This window comes from Puma concolor, chromosome E2 (assembly GCF_028749965.1).
Source record: "Puma concolor isolate L17-30 chromosome E2, mPumCon1.1.hap2, whole genome shotgun sequence".
NCBI lineage: Eukaryota > Metazoa > Chordata > Mammalia > Carnivora > Felidae > Puma > Puma concolor.
The window spans coordinates 51,420,687-51,434,961 of record NC_141681.1 but is presented as its reverse complement, the minus strand read 5'-3'; the positions used below and the strand labels follow the sequence as shown (position 1 = coordinate 51,434,961).

The window sequence follows — 14,275 nt, the reverse complement described above, 5'->3', positions numbered from 1 at the left end:
TCATGATCTCACGGTTCACGAGTTCGAGCCCCGCGTTGGTCTCTGTGCTGACAGCTCAGAGCCTGGAGCCTGCTTCAGATCCTATGTCTCCCTCTCTCTCTGCCCCTCCCCTGCTCATACTCTGTCTCTCTCAAAAATAAACATTAAAAAAAAAATTTTTTTAGTGAAAAAAATTTGTGTTTCAAGTCAGGAGATCAAGGTAGCGATCCTGTCCTTAGTGACAACTATCATCAGCCTCCAGGGTGACTGCACACCCCTCTCCCCCACTCCCCTCACCAGCTCCGTGAGGGAAGAGGAGAAAACTAAGACCCTAGCCGCCAACAAGCTCTTTGGGCTCCACGCTGGGCTGGAGATGTTGTCTCCATTTTCCCAGAGCACAAATCCTTTCTGTAAATAACAACTTCACACAGCCAGCTGGGAGAACCCAGGTGCCAAGGCAGGTCTCCCTGACCACCCCCCAGGATGGGTCACTCTGCCCCTCGAAGCTACAGAGGTGGCCGAGGAGAGCAGCAGGAGCCCTGTCCTGCGTTCCAGGCCACTTCTCTCTGGCCTGGGGAAGGGGCCTGCACTAGCGCTGGATCCTCTTGGCTGGGCGGTCAGTGAGGACAAGCATCTGGACCCGACAGCTGGTGGTGGCTAAGTCAGAGGCCCCGCCTTCAGATGCCGGCTGCACCCGCCGGGCTCCTGGCCGAGGACGTCTTCCCCCGGGACCAGACAGGACCGGGCTCTGTCAGACATGGTAACTCTAAATAGGGCTCCACAGAAAGCGTCATCTCTGGGCTCTGCCCATACCCACTGCCCACCCCCACCCCCCAACTCCATCCTAATGTTATGACACTCCCTGAGCATCTGCTCTGTGCCCGAGACATCCCAGTAATGGAGACGGTCCTGGCCCGGCCAGGGCTCACGGTCCACTGGGGAAGACAGACCTGTCACCAGATAGGGACCACCCCGAGCGGGCAGAGCTGAGACAGGGAGCCCACAAAAACTTAGCACTGCAGATCCTGAGGGCTGAGCCCAGGCCCGGCAAGGAAGGAGGCTCCCCAGGGGAACGTAGCTTTTCCCGGTATTCTGATCAAAGTGGGGAGAGCTGGGTCAGGAAGCAAGGACTCCACCCGGGGGAAGAAGGGAGTTACAAAATAAGTGAGACGGAGCAAAGACAGGGAGGAGGGAGGCCTGAGTGGGTGGCCACACACCACTGACACCCTCCACCTCCTCCTGTAACACCCTGTTGTTGGGGGGACAGGGGATCAGGTCACCTGCCACAAAGGTGGAAAGGCAGATCAGCTACCAGCACCTGGGCTCTCCCATGATGGGGAGGAGGTCCTGGAACCTATTTAGTTCTCTAAATGGTGGGTGTGATCTACGCAGGGAGATGGGGAAACACACGCAGTGGGAAAGGACCTCAGACACCATCTTGATGCACAGAGAGGGCAGTGCCTCGACCTATAACACACAGCAAGTCAACAGCAAATATGGCTTCTCCTGCGCTCTACCAGGCTGGCTAGCTTTGGGGTCTGCCAGAGTTGGCAAGGGGACACTAGGGGCAGACTTGGGGCCCTCCCTTCTTCACACTTCCTTTTCTGGACCTGGGCTACATGAGGGCAGGGCCTGTCTGGTACCCAAGGCCCCGCATCGCATATTGCTTTCATTTTCACCTGCCATATAAGCTCCTGCTCAGAGCCCGCACAGTGCCACATGGTGTAGGCACCGAGGGACACAGTGGCACCAAACCAAACCCTTCCCGCCTCATGATCCTTACAGTCTAAGAGGCAAGAGAAAATATCAGGAGGCCTACAGATGCACAGATCGCTGACCACCTCACAGGGGATTTAGAGGGCCAGGAAGAAGAGTCTGCTGGTACCTGAAGGACAAACCGGACCGGTGACAGCAAGGCCAGCATTCCGGGACGGGATGTGGGGAGCTCCTGGCACATTCTAGAACTCAAAGAAAGCCACCACACTTGAACCCAGGGAGAACGTGGGCCGGGGTGATCATAGCCGTGGTCAGTGAGGGTGGCTAGTGCAGGGACTCTGGACTGGGGGTTGCGGGTCACAGGGCAGGATTTGAAGCGAGAGTGGAACAAGGTCTGCTCTTCTGAGCGTGCAGAGGGAGCACGAGGGAGCAGGGGCGGCAGTCGGGACCCGTCCGCCTGGCACGCGGGAGGCAAAGTCAGTGTGTGCCCGCAAGGAATAAATACATGGGAGCGTGAACAAATGATGCCTCAGTAAACGTCTTCTTCCCTTCCCTGCTCTCTCCACGGCCCCCGACTTTCCCAGGCCGCGGGGACTGGGTTTCGAGGGTTCCAATGCATCCAGAGTGGGACACTCATTAGCAGACCCGCTTTGCCCTGAGTCCCTAAGGAAAGTGCCTGGGTGTGTTGGCGGTTTGCCTCCTCTGGGGAGCCGGACGGACAAGGTGTGGTCCCTCATGGAGCGTCTGGGTCCAGTGCGGGGAGATGGGCCCAAACAGATAACGACAGCATGAGGGGGCATCACGGGAACCTGAGTGGGTGCAGCAGCGCTGCCTGGGGACCAAGGAGGTGATGTGGGAGCCAGCTCGAGGAGGATGAGCGGGAGCCGGGCAGGAAAGGCAGGGGACTGGCTTAGGGTGCCCTGTGCAGAGGGGGGTGGCGTCTCTGGGTCAGGAGGAAGGGTCTCCCGCCAGGCTCGGAGGTGGGGACTCGATCCTGTTGGTGGTGAGGTGAAGGGGCCCTCGGAGGCTTTCTGGAAACACAGCAGAGGGTGGGAACCATCCCTTCTAGTTCGAACGCGGCTCCCCCATCCCCCGAGCCCTGGCTTCCTGCTTCTGGCTGCTGCGGAGATTAAATGAGCAGATGCACACGAAGCGCTGAGGCCCGGTAAGGGCTCCACGAAAGCGGGCTGTGCTGACCACCACCATCACCCGGAGGCGTGACCCCTCCGCAGGGTCACTTCCCCGGTGTCTGCCCTCAGCCCCCGGCAGCCCCTCCCAGACGCCCTGCTGCTTCGAGAAACAGCAGGGAGCTCAGCTGGGAAGGCACTCTGCCCAGGACGGGGGCAGCTCTGCCGCGACATGGTTGACGACAGCTGGCGGGAGACGAGAACTGGAGAGACGCGGGGGTGGGCGTGAAGGTGGCACACGAGCCTGACCCCAGCGGGTTCCCAGAGGGACCTGCCCACCCACCCCAGGAGGACCAGCTGGGATCCAACGAGACCCTCCAGGGAGCGTCAGACAGCAGGGCTCTCAACCCGGGCTTCTGCTGGAAAGGAAGAGGGCGTCAGGCAAGTCACATGAGCTGTCACATGAGTGGCTGTCAGCAGCCGCTTCCAAACCACCCCCCAACCTGAGGCAACGGCTCTGCACCAGCTGCAGCGTAAGCAAGGGGGTGAGAGTAGCTTCAGAGTGCCTACTGTGCACCTCCGTCCACCACCATCGGACGTGAGGGCCTGAGGAGAGACAGGAGGCGCAAAGGCTTCTGCGGACGGCGAGGCGAGCCGAACGGATTTAGGCCCTGCCTTTGTGGAATCTGTATTCCAAGTAGGGAGAAATACAATCAGAGCACGATGGGGTCCGGAGGTGCTTTGGGCACTCACCCTCCGAAACCCCTCCTGGAACTGGGACCCCCCTCCGCCTCTCCCACGCTAACTCCAGCCCCGGAGACCCACCCGGGCTCAGCCACGGAGGGCTGCCCCAAATCTAGCCCAGTCGCCATCGGTGCCACAGGCCTCCCTGACACGAGCGGCATCCAGGGTCAGCATGGGCAGTGCCAGCGTCTGCCAGGGAGCGGTGACGTCCAGGACCTCAGGCACTCTCGCCAGATCTGCCTGACGCTGGGATGTGCTCCCGGCTTCGAAGGCCCGAGGGCTGGCTCTGTTCCCAGGAGTCTGAAAGCTTTGAAATAGACTCGTCTGCCAAAAGGGCTTCACAAACGGGGACAGCGCGGCACAGGGATGTTTCGGGACATGCCCACATTCACACGGGTGAACCCACACCTGGGCCTGTGCCATCTAGTGGGGGAGGTGGGGCTATCATCTTGCTCTTAGAGAGGAGGGAACCAGGGCAGGCTCCCAGCAGGGGCATGACCTCATTCAACTTCGGCAGATCCTCACGGAGTGCCTGTAATAGCCGGTCACCCTTCCAGTCGCTTTCCAAGTATGGAATAATCTGATCCTTAAGCCCCAGACAAATGAGGACACTGAGGCAGAGAACTCGAGGGATTCGCCTAGGGGCAGAGCTGGACTGGCACCAGGGGGCTCCGGAGCCCGAGACCTGGGGTACCTCTCCTGTTGCTACCATTAGACGTTTTGGGGAATGAGGCCCACAGAGGACTCCATGGTCTCCTACTGGAAACCCTCGGGCCAGATGTGGATTCTGGATTCGGAGATGTCCTGGGTTTTATTGTTTTAAGTTTATTTATTTTGAAAGACAGAGAGCCAGTGGGGGAGGGGCAGAGAGAGAGAGAGAGAGAGAGAGAGAGAGAATCCCAGGCAGTGCAGAGCACAATGCAGGGCTTGAATTCATGAACCGTGAGATCACGACTCGGTCATGAGATCGTGACCTGAGCCAAAGTCAGACGCTCAACTAACTGAGCCACCCAGGCACCCCTGGATTTTATAAGAGGGCCAGGACAGCTATATTATGCTAAGACCCCAGCAAGGTCTGGGACAGTTTTTAGAGCTTTCCGGATCTGGGAAATGTGGGGTCTAAACAGACCGTGCAGGTGAAGCCACTTGCTGAGACCACCTGGGGGAGGCGGTACGGGAATCTGACCTCGCAGCCTACACGCTGCCCACCTCCCCTGCCAAGGGCAGGATGAACTGACTGGAGGTGCGGGCGGGGGCTCAGATCCAAGGAAAGAATGCGGGGGGGGGGGGACTGTCACCTTAGAAGGGTCACAGATAACACTGGCAATAGTAAAACCTTCAGGTAGGGGGGCGAGGAAAGTTCAGATAAAGCCAATGAGTAAATCAAAGACGTCAAATATCAGCTACCATCCAATGCAGGACCACACGAAGCCAAGCGCCTACAGGTTCCTAACCCCGTGGTCACCTTCCTGGTCTCGAAGCCTCAGTCTCACCCACCTCACACCACCCAGAAGGTTCTGTTAAAAATACCAGGCATGCCCCTTCTTAAAACCCTCCACTGGCTCCGGGCAGCCCTGAGGCTAACAGGGCCTGTGAGGCCCCAGCTAGCTGGGTGCTCTTTCCTGCCTCCTCCACCTCACCTCTGACCCTCCTGCCTCCACCTCCCGGAAGATCGGCTTTTTTTGTCCTTTCCTCAGATGCACCTCCCCCACTCTGCCTCCAACCCCTTCCAACTGCTGCCCACCTGACCAACTCCTGCCCACCTGACCAACCCCTGGGATTTCTGGGCCTCCGATGGCCCCGACTCCGGGAAGCCCCCCTTGCCCGCCTGCCTGCCCAAGTACACCTGTGAGCTCGTCCTAATCAGAGTCCGGGCGCCCTGGTTTGATGAGAATTGTTTTCTGTGTGTCTCTCTTACTCGGCTATGACCTCCATGGAGGCAGGGACTGGGCCCGTCTCATTCCCCGACCTCGAACACCTGGCACGGCCATGCCATGCCAAGTGAGTGGCGGCTGGCCGTGGGGGAACCGGGCCACACGTTCAGCCAGGAGGTCCCGCGCACCTACCAGGTACCGGACACCGCGCAGCACAGCAAGAACTCGGGCCAAGGGTCAGAAGGAGGACCTAATGCTGAGGGCAGGGGAGCGGCAGAGACCTCCCGGGGCTGTGGAGCTGTCCAAGAAGCACAGCAAACCCGCATCCCCGAGACGCCAACTGGGCCGGGCCCTTTACTCCGTCGCTTTCTCATCCCGGCCACAATGATGCACAGCTGGAAGTGTCCTCTCCACTTCGTAAAGGGTTATGGGTTGCAAGTGAAGAAACCAGGCAGCACGCTGAACTGAATGCGGCAACTTGCGGAAGTCCAGGCAGCCAGGAGACAGAGGTAAGGGCAGGGGACTGCCTGGTTTGGATCCGGCTCACCCATTTACTGGCTCTGTGAGCTCAGGTAAATCACATCACTTCCCTGTGCCTCTATTTCCTCATCTACAAATTGGGAGAACAGCACCTACCCCCTGGGGTGGTCGTGCGATTGAACTGAGACAATACGTGTAGCCCAGTGGTGAGCACACGGAAGGCAAGGAGTCGTGACGATTAAGGTCATCCAAGAGCAGGGATTTCAACCCAGGCTCCTCTACGCTCCACTGCAGCAGGCTGCCCTTCCCAGCTCGAATTTCTGCTGTCACCGCAAGCCAGACGCTTCCATTTGCTCCAAACAAGCTTACCAGGTCAACCCCAGCCACCCCTGAACGGAGGGCTGGAAGGCAGTCTTGGGATTGAGTGTTGCGTTGGCTCAGCCCTGAGCAGGACAGCCAAACCTGGCTGTCACAACCACCTGGGGAGCTTTCTAGAAACATAGATTCCTGGCCCCCATTTCCAGAGGCTGCCTTAGTTACAGCCAGTCCAGCCCGGGGGATCTGGCTGCACATTTCTTAACTTTCGGAGCATCAGACCGAGGAGAGCCGCTCGTGCCGCGCTCCCAGAAGCACGCCCACGTGCACCGCCACTGACTCACTCACCGACTATTTACTGCCTCCTGCCCGCTAGGTTTGCGTGATCCTTCTGGGGGCTCGTGATGGGTGCCAAAGCCAGCCTGCAGATCTCTGGGGAAGAGCCCCCGGCACAGACCGGATTAACTACCCCAAAAAGCTTTCTCCCAAACACCACCACCGGCTATGAGATGTGAGGCTAACCTCACTCCTCTGACATTCATCCAGTGCCCAGGCCCTCTTGTGCGCCAGGCTGAGGTCACAGAGGTGACACGCACACAGTCTGTGCCCTTGAAGAGGGAAATACGATGCGAACACAAATAAAGAGTTTGAGGTGGAAAGAATGAGGGCAGCCCGCCTGAGTTTGAGGATGCAAAGGGCCCGGCCCAGCAGAGCGGCACTCCCAACACACTGCCGGAGGGGGGCAGAGGGCCGGGGGCTGGGGTCCATGCCTCACACGGGACTAAGGCCCGGGGAGGAGCCGTAAGTTGTCCAAAGTCGGTATCTGGAGAGGCTAACACGTCGCGTCTAGAATCTGGGTTTTACTGCCTCTTTTCAGGCTGGTCAGAAAAACGTGTTGATTTAGTTTCAGCTCAGAGAGGTTGGGCAACTTGCCCATGGTCACCCAGCTTGTAACAGATGGGATCAGGCCTGGGGCCTGTGGTCTTTCCCATGCCCGGTCAGGGACAGGGCAGCAGGTTTTGCCCGGGGAGTGGGGGGAGAGACCAGGGACAAAGACAAGTGCAAATACACAACAGACACAGGAAGCGCACTGACGGGGGGGGGGCGTTAGGTGGGGCCGCAGGACTGGCACTGACAGGAAAAATGAGGGAGACATGGGGTGAGCATTCACTGTGGACTCTGTTATCTTACTTAATCCTCACGATCACCCTATGAGGAGGTACTATTGTCAGCTGCATTTTACAGACAGAAAAATCCAGAGGGCACAATTGTCCAAAGTCACACGGCAAATCGCCCAAAGTCACACGGCAGATGATGTGCCAAGGCCGGCAGTAGGAGGTGAAGTTGGGCCCGGATGGAAATCCGGGCAAAGGCCCCAAAAGCTGCCCCCCACGACCCCATTCCCTACTCTCCAGCAACACCACCACTTGTGCTAACGAGAGCTGAGTCCTTTTTTTCAAAGTTCATTTTTTTTTTAGTAATCTCTACACCCAGTGTGGGACTTGAACTCATGACCTCGAGATTAAGAGTCACATGCTCCACCAAATGAGCCAGCCAGGCGCCCCTTGAGCTGAGTCTTTTGAGCTGATTCTTTTAATGGAGGGCCTCTTCCTACCACTGACAGGTGCATTTCTACCTGTCAAACCAGTTTCAAGGACTAAATCTACAGCACAGGTTTCAATGAGAGCACCCAGTGAAGCATTTCCACCCCCTCTGATCCCCATTTAAGAACGCCATCGCCACTGCCCTCACTGCCCCCTCCAGGCCCCAAGCTCAGGTGGCCAGAGGTCGCCTCGTCCTTGGGACCCCCTCACCCTGCAGACACGCCACAGGAGTTCCTGGTAGGCAAAACTCCCCCCCCCCCCCCCCCCACCGCGGGACTGACTCTCCTGGGCCAGAGGTCAGGGGGAGGGGAATGGGTTACCGGCAGGACAGGAGGGAGGGGGGACAAGCCTCCCAGACTGCGGCCGGTGTCACATGCTCTCCGACACCTGTCTCGCGAAGCCCACACAGCGTTCATGGGACGGGAAGACCAGCCGAGCCTTGGGTCACGCCTGCAGTTTGGTCTACAAGGGTCCCCAGCACAAGTCCCTCAGGAGAGCTGGGACCACGGGGCCCGCCACCGTGGGGTGGGGTGCATCCAGCCAGCCCCTCCTCCACTGGGGCCCCCGTCTACCCTCAGGGAGAGTGGAGCCCACAGGTGGCCAGAGTGGCAGCTCTGAGGCGGTCTCTCCCCCTCGGGTTCCACCCTGCCTCCTCCCCAAGCTTCCCTTCCCGACCACGCACACTGGCTTGTGGAGCAGGCCCCGCCCCACCGGGTTCATCCTATCTGCTCGGACGTCCTGGGTGGTCAGCGGGGCAGGGATCACCACTTCACAGATGAGGAAACAAACTCAGCAAGAACAGGGGCCTCGCTGGAGGCCACAGCGCGCTGCCGCCACGGCTGGCCTGCACGTGCACGCTGGCTCCATGGGGCCCGGGTCTGGCCTGGGTCACCCCTTCCAGGAGAGCCGCACACATGCTCACCGGGGCTCATTCAACCACGATCACTGCGTGTCCTCTGAAGGGCCGAGGAAGTGGAAACGAGGACGGACGGCGTCTGCTCTCCCATGTCAGTTGGGGAGAGGGACCACGAGCATGGAAACAAGCACGTAAGGAAACATCAGACGGCCATTGGTGCACGGAGGGAAATAAGCAGGACCCCAGCACTGGGGGCAGGCGGGCGGGGACACTACGTGACACGGGAGCCAGGCGAGGCCCCTCTGAGTGCTGGGCTGGGTTGAGCTTCCATAGGCCTGAGACAACTCCCCCAGTCCAGATCCATCTCATGTCTAGGGATCCCCAACACGTGACCTCTGGCGGGGCCTGATGGGGCTCTCGCCCTCAGGAAGACACCCCCCTGAGGCTCCCACCTGGCTGGGCCACCGCTCTAGTCAGGGCCTGGCTCTCCTCCACCCTAGCTGGAGGCTCGGTGAGGGCCCGGCCCAGCTCTCCCCGCTGAATGGTCACCCTGTACTGGGGCCCCCGATTCCCCTAGTTCGGGAGTGCCCCTGCACCTCTCCTGGTTCAGCCAACTTCTCCATCTCTATGACGGAAGAACGGCTTCTGGATGACCTCTCTCCCAAGTCGGAACTGCCAAGTCCCCTGACCCTTGACCTCAGGGTCACATCACCGCAGCAGGCCCCAGAATGACTCCTCCGTCACCCTGCCCACCAGGTCCGCAGCTCAAATGACACCCTCTGTGCTTTCCCACGGCTTACAGACCAAGTCCAACAGATCTCCCGCCCTCCTCTAGGACGGACCAAGTCCTCCCTGCAGCCCCCAGCCAAGACCCTTTGGCCTCCCAACCAGGTAACCCCCTTGGCCCAACCTTCTGTACTGGGTCTCCGCTTCTACGGCCTGGCCAGACTCCACCTTCCCTGGTCCTGGGCCAGGCAGCAACACGCTGTCCTCCCCAGGTACAGAGGCTAGCCTCCTGCTCCTCAGCATGGCAGGCCTTCCAACTTCCCGTCCTGCGAATCCCACTAACCTCACCAACTGCACCCACGACGCCTCCCCTGCTTGGGGACCAAGATCACCCAACTCCGTCACAGCCAGGCCAAGCCCCCACCCCACCCCACCCCAGCCACGACACACGCGCTCTTCCAGCACACACACTGATTTCTCAACTTCTCCGTGTCGCTGCCCCTCTCCCTCAGACCCACCGACTCCTCCGGAGTGGGAGTCCTAACCAGTCCCTGCGTCCCTCTTTAAACTGCCAGAAAGGAGGGACTCCCCCAGCCTGTAAGCTGTGGCCACCTCCGCCGAAGCCGGGAAGACTGATCGGCAACCTTCCCCTCAAACTCCTCCCAGCCAGACTCCAAGCGACCCCTCTTTCTTGACGTTCTCCCCTGCGGGGGGGAACAGCAGCTGCTATTTATGTGGCCAGGATTTACAAGGGCTATTGTATTTAATCCTCACAACTACCCGGCGGTAGAAATTAGCACCTCCATCTGCAGAGCAAAGAACAGGAGGCTCAGGGTGGAAAAACAGCTTGACTCAAAAGCAAACAGCTGGTTACACACAGCTGTTCCTCTTCTGGGAACCTGCACACCAGAAACTGCCCCCGCTCCGCCACCCGTGCCAACTCTCCCTCCCCCCCCCCCATGACCCTGAAGCCCACACACACGGCCCATCCGCCCTTCTCCTTGCCCCGGGGCCCACACACACGGCCCACCCTCTCCGCCCCTCTCCTCGCAGCTTGTGAAGCAGAGACATCCAGGCCCCGACCCCATGAGCTGACTTCTCCAGACTAGCCCCTCAGATCACCAATATCACCCCACATCACCCATGTTGACCGACATCAACTGCAACTTCACGAAAGCTCATCCTCGCCAATGGCCTCTCGTACATCATCATATTTAGTCCTCTCTTAAATGCCCCCGTGGCAGGGGTATTGTCGCCCACCTCACAGTCGGAAAACTGAGGTTCCGAAGAGTTAGATAACCAGCCTGAGGTCAGGGAGTGGGTACAAAGGAGTCAGGATTTGAACTGGAAGGTCTGCTCTTCACCACCCTGCCCTGCGCATCCAGGCCTTTCTCCCCTCGTGCCCTCAACTCCCCGGACTGGGTACCACGCTATAGCCAGGGCCCATTTGACTCCTCCCCGCCGCCAGCCCAAGTTCTCTGACTCAAAAGTGACACCTATCCCTGGGGCCTAGAGCCCGAGACTTGGCTGGCTCTCAATGCCAACAATCTTAAATTGTCTCCTTAACAATACCTGGCCAAACTGGCGTTCATGGCAGGCTCCCTCCGCGCTCAGCTTCCAGTTACCGCGTTTCCCACTCTCACATGAAGTCCTCAATTCCTCCACCGCACAGACTAGCAACAGTGCCTCCTCTCTCCAGCGACCAAGTGACCAACTTCTACTGAGCCGGGACCAGGCCGATCCCTCTCTTGGTGGGCTCCACCCTGGCAAGACTGACCGACGTCCCCCGCACAGAAAGACTCAACACTGCCGTTCATCTACGAAGCGACTTTCCAACTTGAGCTCTATACGCAAAACACACACACTCCTCCAGCTGCCCCTTCCGACACTAATCTGACCTCCAGGGAACCCAGAATCGGCAGACTTGCTCCCTCTCCCAACGTCTCAAGCCAGCAAACTTCTTCCGGCTCCTACTTTCTACCGACCAGCAACTCCAAATCCCTAACTCTTTCTCAAGGCGGGGAGGGGGGAGAAAAATTTTAAAAAGAGACCCTTCTAGAGCCAGGCCCCAAAATTCCTCTGCTCCTTAATGGCTGATCATGTTTTGCTTCACTTTTGGGCGAGAGCAAAAAAGGCATGCAGTGACTTTTCTTCTTCTTAATGCCAAGATCCAACACCTCCTCCAACTACCTCGTCCACCCCCAAAGTGACCACCAACTCTGCTCCTTTTCTGGGAAGCTGTTTAGCTTGACTCCCTTTTCCCAACCTCAGGTTTTACCAACTCCTCCACAGCCACAGTCCCGCTGGTTTATTCTTCCTCCTCACAGCCAAAAAAGTGAGCGGCATGACTACCCCCCGCCCCGAGGTTTGCGGACTAGCAGCTTAACCTCTTTCCAGCCCTATGGGCCCATCAAACGTCCACCTGCCCTTGGAACGCCAATTTTGACCCCCTCTTCCTCCCCAGACGAGTCTCTTTATCCTTTCGGGTGGGTGGGGGAGTGGGACCATGATCTCAAAGGCTACCGCCCGCCCGATCTCCCTGGCCTCCAAACTTTCTTTGATTGCTTATCATTTTAACTCCTAAAACGACCACCTTCAGCGTCCGCGAGGAGTGCGGCGGGGCATAAACCAGTTACTTTTCACCTTCCCAATCTAACGCCACCCCGTCTCAAACACCTTGCAGCCCTAAAGTGACGACAGTCTCCTTAAATCATTAGGTGCAACTTCTCGAGCACCGCCTCCATGCCCGGTGACTCCCGGTCAGCCACGAGCCCGCCCCCGCGCCCCGGCAGTAGCTACCGTGTCTCCAGGGGTCTTTGGGCTCCACCGCTCCGGACACGATATCCTCGTCGGAGGGGAACGTGACGCGCTTGGCCGCAGCCTTGAGGCGCCCGTCGGCGGGGGACGATGCGGGGCTGGGAGACCGGGCCTCGGCGGGGGCCTCCTCGGCGTCGCCGTCCGCGCCCGGCCCGGGCGGCCCCTCCTGCGGCGGGGTCTCCATCGCCGCCGCCGCCTCTTCACGGGGGCCCCGGGGACATGTCCCGGGCCCCGGACTTGTCTCTCCGGGCCCGCCCGCCCTCCCGGGGCATGGGCTCCGCCGCTGCTTCAGGCGCCGCCTCCGTCCTCCCTCCTGGTCGTCGTTGTCGTCGCCGCCGGGAGCTCGAGCGCGCCTCCCCCGAGCCCCGCGCGCGCCTGCTCGTCCGCAGCCGCACTTTCGTTAACAGCCGGGGAGCCCGGCGCGTACTAATGAAAGCAGAAAATCAATATACGCTATTCGCGGGTAGAGTTGTCTCGCGGGTTGTTGAAGCGGGTAACAAAAGGCAGAAAGAGCCACGGGAAAAAGAAACGTGAGCAGTGAATCTGCAGAGCCGGAACTGCAGAGTACGAGGGGCGGGGCGAGGTGGACGCCGTCTCCCGGAGCAGCGCGCAAGCGCGAATGTGGGCCGCCCCCACCCCGCCACCCTCCTCCAACTGGGTAACTAACGTTCAGACTCGCACACATTCGTCACGAACTCAGGCAACTGTGAGGGGAAGGGAGTTGATAAAAATAACATTTGCGTGGCGGAGCTAGGCCAACTGATAAGGAGAGAGGCAAAGGGACAGAGAACTTGAAAGGAAAGGGACAGAGGCTGTATTGAATATATGAGTACAGGTGATAGATGCTGACAGACGGATCCTCTGCCTGGAGACGAAGCCTTGGCCTCTTTGCTACAGACGCTCTAGCCTTCCATTTGCAGACTGCAGTTTCATCAGTAGCTCTCTGTATTTGGACAGCGTTGCGTGAAATACAACTTAAATTAAAAGACTAAAATAAATATGAGCCCATGAGGAGTATCATAACCTCTATTAAAAAAACAAAAAATCCTGGATGATGGAAGAAATTCCAAAACCAGGAAACGAATCTGCCAACCAAACTACCGGGCGACGGTAGATTACCAAGCCCCGAGGAACCCGCACGAGTTCTAACACCCCACACACCCCTCCCTCCACACGCGCGCGCGCGCGCACACACACACACACACACACACACACACACACACACACACACACACACACCACGGCTCGTTTCAATCGCTTAATATTCGCCTCGGCACTTTCGCCAGGCTTTCCCAGCACTTCCAGCAATTCGGGGGGGGGGGGGAAGGCGGGGCTAAAACTAAAAAAGGGAGGGAGGATTCGGGGAGGAGAGAGAGCGCGCGCGCGCGCGACGTCGTTGCCTAGGCAACTAGAGAGCTAGACCCGCGACTCGCTGGAGGCGGTGTCTTGAATGGACGGACGTAGGGGAGCTGAGGCTCTCCGCCCGCCCCGTTCAACATCACCAGCCGCCGCACTTTCGCGACTGAAGACGAACAAAGCAAATCTCATCTATACTTAATGGGATCTTCACTTACATTCCAAAGTTGATGGCATTACAAAGGGGGCAGAAATCACTGGAGCCCAGCGAAACCAGAAAAACGACTAGTGGCGGGGATAAGGGAAGCGAGTGATAATGGACGGCTACACAGCTGGAGCGAAATGGAGAAAGGGTGAAGCGTCACCCCAACCCCGTCCTCAGCCTGTCCTCAAAGGTGCGGCCGCACCGGGTCCGGGTCCGACCCCTTCCGGAGCGGGCGGGGAAACGAACCCGCCTTCCCTAGAGTGAGGCCCACGCCACCCAAGGGCCCGGCGACCGTGTAACCAACCCAATGCGAACCACGCCCCTCGCGGTGAACAACCCCTCCCCCCCCCCGCCCACCGGAGGAAAGAAACCGCGTCTGAATCTCCCAAACCCGCTGCTCCGGGAGCTCCAGCCACTCCCCCAGAGAGTGAGGACCAACCCAATCTCCACCTTTATCCCCCAGTTCCTCCCGGCCC

At 59.1% G+C, this 14,275-nt stretch overlaps 1 protein-coding gene across 2 annotated transcripts in view; it reads right to left on the bottom strand.

The window, feature by feature from the left end:
* The window catches only part of PPP1R37 (protein phosphatase 1 regulatory subunit 37), a 41,423-nt gene extending 28,657 nt beyond the window's left edge, over positions 1-12,766 (bottom strand). Inside the window, exon 1 of one of the 2 annotated variants that reach the window (XM_086690075.1) lies at positions 12,221-12,766. In XM_086690075.1, coding sequence (XP_086546201.1) covers positions 12,221-12,422 — 202 coding nt within the window. In that variant the 5' untranslated portion in view covers positions 12,423-12,766. The remainder of the gene's footprint in view (positions 1-12,220) is intronic. The other variant, XM_086690074.1, reaches the window with a different exon arrangement.
* Positions 12,767-14,275: the final 1,509 nt, after the last annotated feature.